This window comes from Coturnix japonica, chromosome 4, assembly GCF_054131305.1.
Source record: "Coturnix japonica strain WE chromosome 4, WE-NBRP24, whole genome shotgun sequence".
NCBI lineage: Eukaryota > Metazoa > Chordata > Aves > Galliformes > Phasianidae > Coturnix > Coturnix japonica.
The window spans coordinates 57,141,245-57,159,623 of NC_140666.1; the positions used below are offsets into that span (position 1 = coordinate 57,141,245).

At 35.2% G+C, this 18,379-nt stretch overlaps 1 protein-coding gene across 10 annotated transcripts in view; it reads left to right on the forward strand.

The window, feature by feature from the left end:
- Nucleotides 1-18,379, forward strand: part of PRDM5 (PR/SET domain 5) — an 81,705-nt gene that overhangs the window by 35,709 nt on the left and 27,617 nt on the right. For 4 of the 10 annotated variants that reach the window (XM_085546925.1, XM_085546924.1, XM_085546926.1 and 1 more), the window contains 7 exons: nt 119-198; nt 3,631-3,715; nt 4,985-5,142; nt 9,828-9,914; nt 11,377-11,470; nt 15,345-15,505; nt 16,818-16,911. In XM_085546925.1, the coding sequence (XP_085403051.1) occupies nt 119-198; nt 3,631-3,715; nt 4,985-5,142; nt 9,828-9,914; nt 11,377-11,470; nt 15,345-15,505; nt 16,818-16,911 (759 nt within the window). Of the gene's footprint in view, nt 1-118; nt 199-3,630; nt 3,716-4,984; nt 5,143-9,822; nt 9,915-11,376; nt 11,471-15,344; nt 15,506-16,817; nt 16,912-18,379 lie in introns of those variants that run through there. The other 6 variants (XR_014945897.1, XR_014945898.1, XM_015861927.2 and 3 more) reach the window with 4 other exon arrangements.

Below are 18,379 nucleotides of genomic sequence, written 5' to 3' on the forward strand. Positions count from 1 at the left end.
GTGAAGATCCTATGTCAGTGAAATGACCCGTGAAAAGTCACAAGCTCAGTAGAAATATTTAGGTTCTTTCTTAGCACTTCCTTTCTAAGATGTTGGTGGTATTTTGTTTCTGTTTCAGGAAATTCTAGGAAAAAGCTGACGTGTTCAGTGTGCAATAAGAAATGTTCCTCAACAACAAATCTTCAAGAGCATCGAAAGGTCAGTAAGATGAAGGCTAACCCACAGCAGGCTTTGACTTCCCTGAGATGTAATACTATGGTGCTTAGGTCACTTAAAAGATGCTGTAATGCAAACCTTTGGCTAATATCTGTCATGGTTACAAAACAAATGCATTCTGTGGAGGATATTTAGTTTTGTAATCACAGATGGTTATGTCAAAAGTCTTCCTAGAGATGTCGTGCATCTTTTACCAAATAAAAACATGTTTGTGCTTGTATCTTCTGTGGTTTTCAACATAAATTCAAATGTGCATGTTGTTATTTATTGCTAAGCTAAATGTAAATGTATGTTATATAACTTTGTGATACGCACAGTCCTTAAAATAGGTTCATGAGCTTTCAGTTTCTGTACAAAATGCATTCAGTCTTTCTTACTACCTTCTGATGAAATAGTAAGGTTATTATTTGTAATTTAGTTATGAGGTAGTTAAAAAAAAGCACTTATTCAAAGAAAAATTGCAATGGCTTTTTTTTTTTGTGTGTGTGTATTGCTAGATCAGGAAGAGTTAACTGTTTTAAAAGCATCAATTGGAAATAAGGGGGTTCATACAGAAATGCAGATGTTCTAAGAACACGAGATTCTGAATCCATTGTATCCAGCAGAAGTCCCTGCAAGATTAATTTGATAAATCGGTAAAACCCGAGAGATCCTGTTTTTACAAAAATCTAAATTTTTCTTTTTATCAGATTAACTGTAAGTCTTTAATTATACCCTGGGTATAACCTAAGTCCATTGAGGATATAGGTTATATCAATTAAAATATATTGTTTCAAAGGAAATGATGGGGCCTCTTCTTTTTTCTTTGTCTATTTATTTACTTCTCTTTTTCTTCGGCCTCCTTAATTGTGTTAACGTGCCTTACATTTCTTGGCTTCAGTCTGTTCCTTCCCATATCAAACTGTGTTGTGCCACACCATTAATAATCACAGATTTAAAATGCCATTGTGCCTTTTGATGGCCCCTGAGAATGTAAAATAGCATAGGTGTTCATTTTATGAAAGGATTTACTTTGGTTCTGCTTAGTGCATGCACTAGGACACAAGCTTCTCTTTTAAGACATCCAGGAAATAGATATTACAGATTCACACATCTATATCACATAGTGAAGGAAAATGCATCTAGTACTCATACCTTCTGTTGTTTGAACTACTTTGCGTTTGTATAAGTATGTGTTATCAAAAATAGTTAGGTAAGAAAACAATAAGTGAAATGGAGAGGAAACACTTTTTTTCACCCAATTTCCTGTAAATTTAAAAAATGAAAAATAGGAAGTAGGTATAATGTAACAGAAAATAAGTCTGAACAACTGACGGTTTTGACAGTCCCAGAGAAAGGAGATAAAAAGGATGACGAGAGGGGAGGTGGAGGTCAATTCACTCTATGAGGACTTCTGTAGCTTTCATGTCATTGTTGATTTAAACCTATTTTAGCTTTGTGTGCTTTGCCATTTGTTTCTGCCTTGAATGTCTAAAGATAAGCCCTCGCTTAGCCATTCACAATTAAACTTCAGTGTCATCATCTTCAGTCCCTTAGTCTTACAATTTTATTCATAAGTATTCTCATCTCCTGCCCAAAGAAGTTGTGATGCTTAGTTGAGTTCTTATAATCCCCAGATAGAGAAATGATTGTCTTGAGATCTTCCATACAAAGAACGTGTCTATTAATACATCTCAAAATGAAAGTGCTTTTTGAATAGCAGAATCCAACTGCTTTTTCATATTTCGTTGGGAATTCATTATTATTCTCTTTAATGGTGCTAGGGAAACTCATTGACTGTATAGTATTCATTTCTTTGATTTCTCCATCCAAAAGTTAGAACCTTAAGTTCTGATGTGTTTATGAATAGATTTAAGAGTGCCTTACGAGCAGTTTCAAGTAACACCAAAACATTGTTGTGTTCATCTGAAACCAGGAGACTCTGGCAGGATTCTCATAGTAATTGGTTGCAGAGTTGGTGTAAGCTTCAGTCAATAATCTGAGTCAAAATTGAGATAATTTTGGAAAAGGTAGAATTGTAGACTGTATATCAGGGAAATTAACCAGTAATGCAGGTGTGTAAACAGGGTAATTCAAATGAATGATTGTTATTTGAGCTTACCACTTGGTTGTGGATCAGAATTTGGTTGAACATCACTGTCTAAGGTATACAAGCTTGTAGAGGTTGTAGGAAACAACGTAACTACTTCTTAGAGCAATTTTTTTTCATAAACTAATGTTAATTGAGGAGTAACAGCATAGAAACACAAGAGGTTCTTATGGATAATTTGTTTTGGTTGTTTCCTCTGTTTGTTTTAAGTGGGAGCCATTACTGTGCTGCCTACAAATGTTTTACCTTGTGTTAAAGCTTTAACGTTTGTTATTTTTAGCTGATAGATTCTTCAGAAAGTTTAGAGATCTCCAGAAGTGCTTCGTGAAATGTGATCTCTGCCAGGAAGTTGTGCTAAGGCTGCAGTTCTGAAAGGCTGAAATGTATGTTCTGTTGCACTGTGACTAGGTTAAGGTGAGGCTGCTGAAAGGAAAGTGTAAGACAGAGGGGAGAGTGAATACTCATCTGAACAGGTGGAGAGATGGTGTGTATCTTGTGATTTTGGTAAACAAAAGCATAGGTTTAATTTTTATTTAGTTGATTTTCAGAGATGGCAGCTCTCAACTGCAATTTCTAACTTTTTTTTTTCCAGCTTTTGGTTCTTGGCATTATATGCTGTGATGTTGAAAATCCTCCTCAGGCTTACTTTTACAGTTTAAGAAAGACTGCTGCCCCTCCACTATCTTGCCTCCAAAGCTCTCAGGTCAAACAATATCACCTTTTGCCTCAACCTGGAAAGAGTTTGGTGTTGTAAAGAGTGCTGCATGAGTTGCCTTAGTTGTTAAATAACAGAAAAAGTGGAATCTAAATTCTCAACAGAAGTGTCCCTAAGTGATTTGATGAAGCACAGTTGTTCTGAAAACACACCTTTATTTAATCAGATTTCTATGAGTAGAGATAAATCCTAATAGAGTTTGATTGTACTAGTATTTTAAAATTATTACAGTAGTTACAAAGTAGTTGTGTTATTTTTACTGATGTCTAGTTTATTAGAAGGAAATGATCTGAAAAGGTATTCTGCATCTATTGTTTTATTTTTTCATATTAATGATATTTTAAATGGATCTGATGTTGTGATTTTGTATAACCTTTGTTTCTGAATATTTTTTTAATGATTTTTTTTTGTTCCTGGTTCTGAATATCAGTTTTGAGAGATTTTGTTCCTTAGGGGACTTACAAAGGGAAAAATCATAGAATATCCCCACATATTAGTTTAACTAATGAATTATAAATAGTCACAATCTTTTGGAGAACTTAAATGTATGTAAGATATGTGTTCTTGTTTGAGACAGGTATTTAATTGTCATTAAACACTCATTTTGCAGGTTCATGAGATCTTTGAGTGTCAGGAATGTGACAAGAGATTTATTTCAGCTAACCAGCTAAAACGCCATATGATAACTCATTCAGGTAACATATTAAAATGTCACAAACTTATATATGCGTGGGTGATGTATTTAACATATACTCAGTTTTACATTAATCACATAGAAACAGAACACTTGGGGAATTCTGTGTTGTCCTGGGCTGTTGAAGGAAATCTCGTGCTCCAAGGAAAAGATCTTATTGTTTCTAAGCCTTTCAAAATTCCAAGTGTAATGCTATATGCTTTCTTCTATTGCTGCTTTGTCAAGCTTTTGTTTCATGCTGTCTGGGGTATGTGGTGGCAGTTACCTGGGATGGGGAAAAGCTTGTTCCTTGGCTTATAGAGTGAAGAACTGCTGAGCAGAATTTTATCTTGAAAAGAAGAGGATGGGAGCTGAGTTATGCTGTCAGCCAGAGATCTGTGATAAAAGGGCAGATATGTGTGTATATATGTTATGTGGGCTCGTGCACAGAATTCTCATTCAGAGGAACATGGTTCATTCCCCATACTGTTTCATAGGTGACACAAGTACTTTACTATACCTGTCCTCCTCTGCCAGAACAGATCACTATGAGCAGGGTGTTCCCTGTCCATAGGCTTGGCAGCAGGACACAGATTTGCTCTGCCAGAATTTCTGATCACTGCAAGCTAGTGTTTCTATTTCTTTCACCAGTGATTAGAAACATCAGCTGACACAATGGAAAAATGGGCATTGTTCTCTCATACATTAACATTTAAAAATGCAGGTTTTTGCAATGGTACAGGCTTGTAGTTGAATTATTTTTTTTTGGTATCAGTCCACACCAGAAGTTCATTTCTTGTAACATAATCTATATTTCAGGGTTCCTAACTTGATTTTGAACATTTGGATGAGCGTTGATGTAGTTAAATTGCAGTCACCAGTTGAAGCAGAGAGGCTTTTTGAATAGCAAGTTTTGGAAGCTAATATGTATATTGTTAATTAAGTTTTAAAACATTTTAAAGCTGTCATACCCTCCTTCACATTTGTAATCTGGAAACAGTGTTTTCCTCTTTGAAGTCGTTCTCTTTTGATTTAAGCTAATTAATCAGAATTTAGCTTTAGCAATGACTATTGAAAAGAATGTGCCAGTTTCTTGAGATACACCATGGCTCATCTTTTGTGAAGTGACTTAACTGTCTAACATAAAGGGCATTAGATGTCTTTCTAATTGGTTTAATCTTAATTGGGTTGACTTAATTGCAGAAATCTCTGAGGAGATGACTGTCTCTGCCTTTCATCTTCTCCCCCTGTATAAACAGGAGATTAAATGTCCCCCACTCATTTTCTGCAGAAAAACGCCCCTACACCTGCGAGGTTTGCAATAAGTCCTTCAAACGACTTGATCAAGTGACTGCACACAAAATAATACACAGTGAAGATAAACCTTATAAATGCAAGCTTTGTGGAAAGGGATTTGCCCACAGAAATGTTTACAAGAATCACAAGAAGGTAAAGCACTCTGCTGTTGTTTACAGATCTGCCAGCCTTAGATTTGCAGATTTTTTTCTTTTAAATTGTTGATCATTAAGCTCTGGCGTGCTTATAAACATGGGAGTAAAGTATTGGAAAATGTGTATACATATATATATATTAGTGAATGTTGTTATAACCAAAATCTCAAGATAAGGCATGAGTTCCAAATAAAGCAAAACAAACAAAAAAAGGGAAATTGGAAGCAAATCACAATTGCTTGGTTTAAAAGCATCAAATGCTTTTTCATTTTGACTTTCCCAGTGTTTGTTTTTTGTTTTTACATTAAGATATCAAATTAAATTTTTATCTGATCTAAAATGTTTTTAATTTTAACTTAAAAAACAAACAAAAACATAGTGTATGAACAAAACAAATTTTAGTCCTGTTGTAATCATTCCTCGCTGTTTGACTTTGCACCAAATGCTTTCCAAGCATTAGTGAATTTGTACTCAGTAGTAGTGTTCATACTTTATAACAACATCAGAAGAGGCATTACCTGAGAAGTAGGCTCTTGAAGAGATATTATGCTTCAGTTCATTTAAGCTCAAATCTACTTGACTAAATTTTCATGATGCCTGTCATTATTTTCAACTCAAACTTACATTTTTTAATGACAAGGCTGTATCCATGACTGTTGTTTCAGAATTAATAGATGAAAAAAAAACCTCTAGTTTTGTGCCCTGTATTTGACACTATTTTTATTTTTATGTTTTTTTTTTTTTATTTAATACTCCCACTTTATTTACCACTCTTGCTGAAACTGATCTACCCTTACTTGGAAGTCTTTTTCAGTTTGGCTCATGTTGTATGCCATCTGGGATTTTGGCACAGGTTCTTTACAACATCTTTTGCACTTTCAGCCATAAATAATGTAAGAATAATAATAATGCCTCTCATAGGGTGAAATGGTGATGGTCTGAAAGAGAAAGCATGGAGAAATCTGCTGAAAGACCAGATTATCTCCTATATATGCCATGGTATATGCTATCTTGTTTTAGAGTTACTAATAAAATGTGCCAGAAACTCACAAATTGGATATATTCTAGGGAAATACACAGAATATGATCTGGAAAAATATTGCTATATCTTCAATGAATACTTGTAACATATTTCCTTAGGTTAATTTGCAGTTGATGACTGATAGGGAGTTTTGGCTGAGAACAGACTTCAGGCTTAAGTATGAGTAATGAGCAAACGTTTTGACCCAGTTCAGTGTTCAAAACATCTTCACGATAAGCAAGGACTGCATAAGAGAATGTTGCAGAGTTGATTATTTTGTCTGACAAGTATTAGAGGCTTCACTTAATGGAAGAAATAGTAAAATTTATACAAATTTAGCAAGTACCCAACTTTGAGAGAATTCTTCAAAGCATGTTGGAATACTTATTTCCTGAACCTATCTGCCCATCGTACTGTCTGTAAAGGGGAACTGGCTCTTTGGAGGAAGAAAAAAATCTCCGAGTAATTAGACTACTTTCAGAATACAGTGACTGTGCTAGTTACAGGGAACTCTGCAGTAGGAATGGTGGGTATTGTAGTTAAAAACAGTTAAATCAATAGTGTTTGACAGAAGACACAATTTCAAGTTTGATAGTATCACACTTGAAAGATCATTTGAGATTTTACATCTTTTTTTTTTTGTTTTTCATTCATAATAAGAAACAGGATATATTTTGTACCTTTGAGTTCTTGTTTGAGATGGAAACTTGTTGCTGTTGTTTGTTACTCCTTTAATCAAGCTATTTAATTTGACACACACACACACACATATATATATATTTACTTTTGGAGCTATCAGAATCAAAATGAAATTTGGCTCTTGAAACGTATATTTTTAAATCTCTCTCAGAGGTGCAGAGGAGATCAGGTCTTTGCATTTCACAGGATTTTATTGGAAGATAGGCAGAGTGTTAGCTATGAGTGCATCTACTCTGTTCTGCAGAGCACTGAATTGTAAATCCTAACTTGGTACTCATTACAGCTTTGCAGGTGCAGATCTGAGAGGCAGGAACTGTTAGTCCCTTTGTGGTAGTGCTCTGGAGTACTGCTGCTGCACACAAGTACTACACTGCTCTGTGTAGGTGCTTGTGCAAGTTTGTTTTGTCACTTGCTTGAAGGTGTCAGCACTGAGAAATGTTACTTGGCGTGGATCTGGCTCAGATGTATTTTGAAAAAGCTCAGACTAAATGTCTGAGCAAAGAAAATGGGAAGAAAATGATTTATTTATTTGTTTATTTATTTATTTTTCTGGAAATAATAGTGAAAATAACGTTATAAAATAATAGCTGAAATTAGGAGATGGGAATTGTGTTACAGATAGTCATTTTTCATCCAGGTTAGGCTGAATGAAGGTATGTCTTCTATGCTATATAATCCAGGTTACTTTTGTATAGGACAATGGAAAGTTCTTACTCCATCTGCTCCTTTGCTATGTATAGTGGATGAATTCAGAGAATAAAATATGAGGATATGACAGTGAGCAGAAGTAGGTCACCAGACACAGGATTTTAAAGGGTTTACTGTTAATCCAGGGTTATTTGGTCTTGGGGAGCATAATGAATTGAAAGAATTGTACTACCTCATCTACTATACTGGGAATGGGTAGCCTTGGGCTGAGTTTAAACTTTTGCAGATACTATTATAGAAAAGGCTGCCATGAGATATTCTGTGAGAGCCCATCCTTAGTTACTTTGATCATACAACTGTCCAAAAAGTGCACATGGCCACTTAGTTTTGTATAGTTTCTTATGATATGTGTCAATGCCTGCACCATTTCCAAGTCAGCCTAATTCAGCAACTTCAATTTCTATACCTATCAAAATACTGTAATCACTGGTGTCCAAGAGAAAACAAGGAAATGAAAATAGAGTAATAATTTCTGTTTTAAAATATTTTAGTGAAATTCATAAATTATGTTTACTTTCTCCATAATGAATATTTAAGTAGAGGGAAGCGTGAAAATTAATGTTGGTTCTTTTTGGCTTTGTAATGTTGTTCATGGTCCTGCTGGTATTTTAACAGTGGAAATTTTTATTCAACAATTTGGATCTGCTTTAGAGGAGGCACAAAGCACAAACTGATGTTTTTGCTGTGCTTTAGTTTCCTTTCCCCAGCTTAATGGAAAGGTCTGATAGTAGCACGATATAACGGTATTTTCATGGTGTAGATATAATCTTACTCATCACACTATGATTATAAAGAGTTGCAGTACTGCATCTGAACATTTAATTCATTTCAAGACTCAGATTTATGGTAAAAGCTTTAGACAGTTTTGATAACTGTGTGAAGTTCATTTTTGGTTGTAGAACATCAAGTTACTGAAAATATGTGCAGTCCTAGCAATATGTACTGCTTATATTCCACTCTGAATCATCATCATAGTATCATAGACTTGTGTGGGTTGGAAGGGACCTTAGAGATCATTGAGTCCAACCCCCGGGATTCGAGCCTCTGTGTAGCAGAGCGGCACTTCTACCACTTGCACCACAGGGGATTCGAACCCAGGCCTCCAGTGTTGCAACGTGGTATTCCTACCACTGCGCCACCTGGGCACACAAATCAGGTCATAGAATGAGAGTTCAACTCAGATTGTTTAGTATGACCACCTTCCTTTTTGAATTCTGATGCTGCAGACTTTAGTATCTGATACTTCATCTTTGGGCGAAGACTGTTCTAGAATGCTTCTTGCATGTGAGCAGTCTATTTTGGGATATTCAAATCCAGATCAATCTACTGCATTTTACAAGCTGCTGGTGGGGCCCTTTTCTGAAAATAATATCACAGATATAATTGTTTAAGTGTAGTGTAATCTATTGCTTTGTATTGCTATGTACGTATTAAATACGTAGCTTAAATGCAAGCTAATCCGTGTGCACTGTGTACCTGCTTCCCAGATATACACATATCCTGTTATATAGAAAATTGTATATATATTTAGTATATGTTGTCTCTTCAAGCAGCTTTTAGTGATTTTGTTAGCTGTATTTAGAGATCTAATGTAAGCCTGACAAATGTACTGAGCCCACCTTGGAGTGTGGAGTTTCTGTAGTTGATCAAAAACTTGCATAACTGAAAGGCAAATGAATAGGCTTGGCAGCTGTGGTGCCGTGCATCTCAAAATGTGTTTGCCTTGAACATAGGATGATAGAATATCATGAGTTGGGAGGGACCCCTGCAGGGGTCACTGAGACTAATTTCTGGCTCTTAAATTTTTCCCTCCATACTCCTAATGGAAGCCATCCCTTTTCTGGAACCTGTTAGTAGGACAAAGGTGGACAGTTTTAGAATTAATATGCTTGTTTGAAGGTACACGTTTCATGGCTTTCTGTGATACACCAAGCTTGTTTCTGGACTAGTCACAAGGAGAGTAAATGAGCCGGGATATCTTTTTACACTTGCCTGTGTGTTTGACTAGTTAAATATTTGCAGTGAAGTTCAGAAATATGGATGAATTCTTGTATTTTGATCAAAAGACTAGGACTGGCAAGAGAATGCTAAGAAGAAATTATATACAAATGACTGTGCTCTTCAGAACTATCACTCAAGTGTTGAATGTTCTAAAATAGGGCATTTTTAAAGTAAATGACATGAACTTTGCGCTCGTGAAAGGTGCCAGATTGACAGCCCTAGAGACTGAACCCTTCTATTTATCCACAGAACAGGTACAGCACAGACATCAGCACTGCGAGCTTCCCCACAGTGTCTCGTCAATATGTCTCAACCCTGTTCTGGAGGAACCACCTGTTGAGGTGAGAAGGTAGTTCAGTCTCTTCATGTCCTGTCAATCCTTGGTCTGACTGCTGAGGCTGCCAATCAGGGTGTCAACTAATGTAGATTGTGATGTAAGCCTCAAAGAGCGGGACTGAAACATTCAACATATTTTATATAATGTATAATATATTCCACACATTTGACAGTGCTTCACTTGCTTTTTTAAGTGGCATTGACTGGACTCAAGTAATTCATTTTAAGTCCAAAACCTCTGTATAACATTGCAAGTACTCTAATGTTTTGCTACTGCTGTTTATGTGAGAGAACGTTTGTGTTAAAATCAGTCTGAGTTTGAGGCCAGGAGTCTACATCTAAATATTTGTGCTGGCTCCTTATAGTTTTTTTTTCCTCCTTATTATGGGGGATATCTCTGTGTGTCTTATGATATTATGAATTTTTCTGCCATAAGCAGTAGTACGTATTTACTAGACCTGTATTTACCCTTAACCTACAAAACTAATCTGTTTAATTTAATGCATATTATAAAACACCGTCCATCCCCATTTTTTCCTTGGCACTATAGTTGCCCCTTAAGGTCCTTTTTAGCTAAAACAATATTCAGAGACCGATGCTTTAAAAACACTATTCCCTTAATGAAAATTGTAGGAAATTTGTGTAGGAATTGTGTAGATAACAGCTTGTGCAGATGAATTTACTATCAGAATTTACTATGGGGACAGCACCAGGGAAATGAGGAGTGGAAAAGGAAAATTTACAACACTAGGTTGAATTTGGATGTTTCCCAAGCTCCAGAAAAGAAATGTGCTCCAGCAACCCTGCTGTTTGTGAAATTCATCCAAACTTAGCCTTTTATTTTATTTACGTCTCTGTAGGCTATTTCTACTTATCTCTTTTTGAAGTCTATTGATGCTGTTTCTCAGCTATGGTATATTTTTACTACAGCAAACAAAAATCTCAACTCTGATGCTTCTGTATGCTTTTTATTTTTATTTAAAAATGTGAAGCTTAAATAAAGGTATGCAAGAGTAGTCACATGATTTAAGAAATTTTCTTTGCTAAACTTTAGACTGTCTTGAGATAGATCAGTTTTACTGCTAAGTGAAAAAAATGCAGGTTTTTTTGTACATGTATTTTTGTATGTTTTTTGATGATACTAAGTACTTAAGGGTCAGTATTAGTTCTGATAAAGAAATGAAACTGAACTTGAAGTTTTCCTCCTGGTTATTCTTTTTTTTAATTTTTATTTACATACAATACTTCTGAAGATCAGAGTGGTACATTAATTCTGAGGCAGCTTTATTGGCTTTTAGGATTCAGAATAATGGCACAATGATTGTTTTAATTCTCTGCCCCCTGATATTTCAAATTGTTAATATATCCCCTCCTGAATTCAGTTTGAAAAATTAAGTATAATTACTGTAATGACAGCTAATTGATTTTCATAAGCCTTTCCTCTGACATGTTGTCTTTCATCTGCAGACCCATTCTGAAGAGAGACCGTTCCAGTGTGAGGAATGCAAAGCTTTGTTCCGAACCCCGTTTTCTCTGCAAAGGCATCTACTAATTCATAACAGTAAGTGATAAGTCACAAAGGAAAAAAAGCATCTTCTGTTCTCTTGTCTGAGAAATAGACCTCTAGTACCTTGCTTCAATGTACAACTTGCTATATTAAATGAGACCTAAAATTCAACTCTAATCACTAGGAATTAGAAAATTTTATAGCAAATTCAAACCTTGCTTTTTAATGCACTTAAATGTCAATACAAATACACTGTAGAAAATTGACCATGGTTTGAGATCTGATTGTAAGATTTTTCAGCTTTAAATGTGGTAGTATTACCTTCATTTTAAGAAAAGGAAATTGGGAACAAAGACAAAGAGGTGGCTTACTTAGCTTTTGTAGGTAATCCATTTCAGAGCTTGAAACTGAAACTGTCTCTCCTGTGCCAGTCCCGACTTCACTGTATGCTGTTTCCTGCCAGAAGTGTAGAACTGGCAGCTCAGAAAAATTCTGTGGCCGTTTTCCATTATGACTTACGTGTTCATGGCATTTTGTACTGTGTGCAGATATATTTTTTGTGGAATTTTCTCAATATTTGCAGATCTCTGAATGACCATTCAACCGTGTCAGTGTTAGCAATTGAAATTAAAATAAATATTACTGATCTAAAATCTTGGTAGCATAGAAGATAGTTCTTTGATTTGAGGAATATTTACATTGGCTGAATTTAAAAAAATGAACTTTTGATTCAGTAGAATGTTATTTCTGGTAGAAGAATTAATAGACTGGAGTGTTTGGTTTGTTCTTTTACAATAATCTTTCAAATCTTCTGCAGTGTTGCAAAGCACTGCATTGTGAAAAACTGTTATTCAATGTAAAATGTTAAAAATACTGGAGGGAAAAAGTTTGTTTATTTAAGAAAAAAAAAAAAAGCAATGGAAATTGGTAATATGTATTCAAACATACTATGCATTGATAAGTAAATCCACCTAATGTTTGTGAAATATCCAAAAGCAACATTTCACAGTATCTAGAATTGTAGATATTGATGAAAGTTTCTCTAAAACCATAAAAACATACTTATTTTTTTCCAAGTGTATGAGTACTCAGAAAATTTGAGGGCTTTTTGGGTAATGATTTGTGTCAAGTTTAGCTGTTCCTGAACCACCACTTTTTAAGCAAATGTAAATACTTAAGCTTATGAACTAGTCAGTGTTCCTTGGCACAAAGCAGCCTTGTTGGCAGACAAGTAAAAGTAAAATTTCAAGATGGCATTCTTCTGCCATCTTAGATAAAGCTTAATAGTATTCTGTATATTTATTAAGCACTGGATTCCATTTCTTCTTATTTTGGAAATGAAAACAAGTGAGTAAAAGTGGACTATCTTAACAAATAGTTCTTAATGTAGCATAATATAAAGCAAAACTCCTCTGGTCACACCGCATCTCTCGTGTGCAGTCCTTTTATAAAAAGGTTTTGGCAAACCAATAGCAAAGTGGAAGTCATTGCAAGGATAAACTGAAGAATAAACTGCTCAGTTCAAGGCTGTGATTAAAACAAGAAGCTCTGTTGCTGTCTAAAAACCTGTGTTTCAGGCAAAGAAACAGTAGAATGCTTCTCCTCATTACATAACTCTAATATTAGCAAGTAGTGTTGCCATGATAATGTGTCAATCATTTTTGAAATAACTCAGATTTATAGGCATTGTCCAGCATTATTGGATGATGGCACCTCTCAGTTCTGAATCATAGAATCACCAAGGTTGGAAAATACCTTTAAGATTACCCACTTCAACTGTCCACCAATCACCAGCATTTCCCATTCAGTCATGTCCCTCAGTACAACATTGAAATGTTTCTTGAACACTTCCAGGGACATTGACTCTACCACCTACCTGGGTAGCTCATTCCAGCACCTAACCGCTCTTTCAGGGAATAAATTTTTTTTTTAAACAATCCAACCTGAACTTCTCCTGGTGCAACTTGAGGCCATTCCCTCTAGTCCTATCACTAGTTACAAGGGAGAAGAGTCTGACCCTCACCTAACCACAACCTCCCTTCAGGTAATTGTAGAGAGCAATAAGGTCTCCCCTGAGTTTCATTTTCTCTAGACTAAGTAATCCCATTTCCCTCAGCTGTTCCTTAAACGACTTATGCTCCAGATGCCTCAGCAGCTTCTCTGAACATGCTCCAGGGCCTTGGTGTCTTTCTTGTAGTGATGGTCCCTAAGCTGAACACAGTACTTAAGGTGTGGCTTCGTTACAGCTGAGTACAGGGGAATGATCACTTCTTTGGTCCTGCTGGCAGCTCTATTTCTGATACCATCGACCTTGGCCACCTGGGCACACTGCTGTTTCTTGTTCACCAGAATGTCAACCAACACCCCCAGGTCTGTTTCCTCTATGTAGTCTTCTATCTACTCTGCCTCATGCCTGTAGGGCACGCTGCTAGTGCACAATCAGCTGACTGTCCATCAGTACACCATGGTCCTTTTCCATCAGGCAGCTGTCTCTTGTCCTGCCCAAGCCTGTAGGGTTGCCTGTAGTTGTCATGACCAAAAGACAGAACCTGGCACGTGGCCCTATTGAAACTCATACAGTTTACTTTGGTCCATGGATTCAGTCTACCTAGGTGCCTCCGTTAATGCCTTTCTACCCTTTGACAGATAAGACATAGTTTCCTTTTATGGAAATTACTTGGATATTTTCTTTTGTCAAAGCAATAAAAAATGTCATGTTATTTAGTAAAAATAGTAATGACTTCACTTTGTTCGCAAAGTAGTCTTATGTTTCCAAGACAAGAGCTGAAGAGATTCACTAGAAGCTTAGAAGTGTTAATCCTCCATAGCAGCATCTATAAATTGTATTCCTGTTGTCCTTAAAAAATGTTCTGGATTGCTAGACTGCAAATATCTTAGGGCGAGACAACTTATTATAGTATCTTTTAGCATATTCTTGTGTCATTGAAGACAAAAAAGCTTTTGTTACCAAGGTGAAAAGGAATAAGTGTTTTGATAGCTGGGGAGAAGAGGGCAATTTTGGCTGATTTATAGTGGAGAGAAACAGTTTATCTAGGCTTTGGAATGTCTGTGGGTATTCGGTGCACTGCTGTGTTGGTAAGACTTACTTATAGGTATTACATCTGTAAACTGTAATAAATAATGTTTTTGAATGCCTCAACATGCAGAATCAAATGGCTTTAATATGCAGCATGCTGATATAAATTTACATTAATTTTAGACTAGGACTGGGGTTATTTTAGGATTTGTTGATCCATATCAAGAAAATAACTCACCTCTCTCCATATATCATTGCTACTGGAAAAATTAGCTAATGCATATGCAAGTCTGTGCCTTAACTGGATGAGGAGTTGGCAACTCAAAGCTCTGTATTGAAAAGTAAGAAGTGAGCAGTTGTCCTGAGGTTATGGTGGTCTTTTTTTTTTTTTTTTTTTTGTTTTGTTTTGTTTTTGTATTAGAGTTGCTGTCTGGAAAGTTTTTTTGGGATATAGAAACTCAATTTCCAGTTTAGACTGTGACTCTGATTATAACCCTAAGCACCACAGATTTCTGAAGGTGTGCCACCTTGTAGATCATTTAATCGGTTAACTGATACAGTAAAGTTTCATTGTGATGATTCCTCTGCATGATCATAGATCTTGTTTGTTTTCTGAAAAGCTGTATACAGATTTTCACATTATAGTGCTTCTTTCTTTCTCTGAGATATTTGATTTAATTCAAAAAGTAGTATTAACTGTTCCTGTCGTAATCTTTATAGTTTGAGCTGTAACATGGTTATAACACTTCATATTTTTCATTTTTTGTGTGAGTTGAGATTCTTTCTGTTCTCAGGATCTAGCTCTTCAATTCTGTTAATTTTATGAAATGATAGGCATTAATGTACTTAACACACAAAGCTAATATGTTTAAACCTGATTTTCTTTGTAAGGTGAGAGGACATTCAAGTGTGATCACTGCGATGCTACTTTCAAAAGAAAGGACACCTTAAATGTTCATATTCAAGTTGTACATGATGGACATAAGAAATATAAGTGTGATCTCTGTGACAAGGCTTTTGTGACACCGTCGGTCCTGAAAAGTCACAAAAAAGTGAGTAAAATCAATTATTTTGTATTTATTCCTTGTACGTCCTTAAGTGTAATGGAGTAACTGGTACAGTATTTTCAGTGCATGATTAAGGCAAATACAGTGCATTATCCCACCAATCTGTTTTCAGAATTGAGGGTAAAATGTAGAGGACTCTTGACATGCCTCTCCAACTTTACCGTATGCTATAGATGTGGGAACTAGTGCTTATCTTTGTATAAATCTTCCTTCAACTGCAGCAATAACATATACCATGTGAGAGAATCATTTTATAACGTAATAAAGAACTTTATATACATATTTTTTTTATGGAATTGATACATATTCTTTCTATGAAAAGGTCATTGAAAACCCTCTGTAAAGCTGTCATGACTGTGAGGAGAAATTATTCAATAGTCTGATAAGTCTTCAATTTAGAATTGGGAAGTATTTTGTAAAAAAAAAATTATGAGAATCCTTGCATATAACTTACTTACTGTGGTCTTGCTTTTGACCACAGAAAGTGGATGGTAGAATTTGAAATAATTCGTTTTATAAAAGGCAGTTTAGCCTTAAAAGGTTGATTTGAAAAGATGAAATCAGCTTATGATTCAGATTTAGTGACAATCACAATGTCTTTCTTATGATTAACTCTATAAATACAATCTGATTATAGCATTTAATGCAAACTAGGCAAGATCCAATATGCAATCTGTATTGACTGTAATCAATGAGTTCTTGCACTTTGGAGCATTGCTGTCTGTCATACTTCAGATGAACTGATGTCTGTGATTCATTTGTATGAAAGCATCAAAAATCACTTACACAAATCTCTGTAGAGACTTTTTAAAGCTCCTGTTCAAGTTACCAGTGGAAAAGAACTACCACATTTAATAATTAAGTAAAATTCAGGGAAGTTACAAGTTTTAAAGTCCCATTTCAGTTAATTTTATTTAGGTAATCAAGGTACTGTTTTCTAGCTTAGAGATTACTATCAGAGAATTAATCTGAAAAGTTAGTTTCCTATTATAATGATGGAAATATATAAAGGGGAGTTGGAAATCTGTTATAACTATTAAGGAAATTTTAAACTTATGAGCTATAAAAGCATTTTTTAATATATTAATAATGAGATTAGTAATAATTAGAAAATTAATAAGAAAATTAAAAGAATGCTTTGATTCCTTAAAACCTCTGTCTGATGGGATGGAATGACATGAATAATGGTTGTTGAAGAGAATAGTTGTCAATGTGAAATATAGTTAAACTGTTCCATATTTTTATATTCGAAGACAATGCTATAATTTTCATTCTCATCTTTTCTCTCTTCGTGTAGACTCACACAGGTGAAAAAGAAAAAATTTGCCCCTATTGTGGACAGAAATTTGCAAGCAATGGAACACTGAGAGTTCATATTAGAAGCCATACAGGTAAAGTGATACTTATTGTAAGGAACTGAAAAAAAAATCTGAGTACTAAGGTATCTGTAAGTTTGTCTAGAAATACTTAGTTCATTAAGAAACAGAAATTTACAGGTAGGAGTAACAGCCTGTTTTTCAGATGTTTTATCTCCATAATGTGTAAAATGAGGTACTATTTTTAACTGTGTTTATATATGAATATATATACACACATATATATCTATTTATATGAATATTCAGTGTGAATTCATTCATTTCTATGACTTCTGAGGTGTTTTGAAACTCTGAACTCGTGTTATTGTACCTTCTGACTTTATTACAACCTGCATGTTAACTAAATTAGAATGATCTACTTTTAGAACACCTTAGTTCCAAATTTATTTTCAGTTGCAAAATCTGAATCTTTCTGCTGTTTTATTAGTATTTATAAGTCTGAGTTATGTAACTTGTTTTATGTTGTCACTCAGATTGTGCTGCTGTTTACTAATATGCTTCTGTAAACACACTGAAAATAAATCAGTCATGTCATTTAGATAGGTTTCACTTTCTGTGCTTAGGTTTTTCATATTTCATGTAATTGGTGGGCAAATGAAAGGGGTTGCTTTGTGATAATTTGTTTCCAACATAAAATTGTGTGTATTTGCTTTTGAGAACCAAAGCATCAATTAACAAGTAGTCTTTCTTTGACATTACATTTACTTCACATAAGCATATTTGGTTTGCAGGAAGATGACAGAATTGGTGTTTCTAATAACTCAGCTTCATGTGATTTTTTGGCATAAATATTAATCACTTCAGTGTATCAGGACCACCTGTTGGGATTACAGGTCTTTAGTAGTTTGATGTATTTTATGATTTTGGACTTGACTACCACTAACAAATTTTGTGACCCTGTAGTCAGTTTAAAAGACTAATCTTATATTTAATCATTACCTCTTCATCTTTGCTAAATTTCACGCTTGGAACATTTTTCACTCATGACAATGTTATAAAACATACTTATGAGCCTATATAAGTGTTCTGCTCAGGTGGTTAATATATATTGTAATCATAGACATGAAAGACTCTGCAAGTCAAAGCTGTTAAGGCAGAACCACTATGCAATAGTTCTCTCTTCTGCTTCCTCGTGCTCGTTCTTTCTACAACTCAATCTCCAAACCTCTTTTAAAGTCCTGTCCTGAAAGACACAGTGCATGCTGTGTCTTTCTCTTCTATCTTCTATCCTATAAGCTGTAGTTTGTTCTTATTTTTTGTTACTTCCTCAAGATGCACAGAAGAGGATGGGGGAAAATGAAACCATGAAAGCACAGAATGCCGTTCATGGAGCATATGATATGAGAACTGAGAAATTTCTTGGGTACTGTTCAATCAGAAGGACCAGCTGCTTACTCACTTGGGCTGTACATTGAAGAACCATGTTTTCAGGAGTAAAAGGAACAAATGTGTTAGCACTGGTAGTCACTTAGCCCATTGGTCT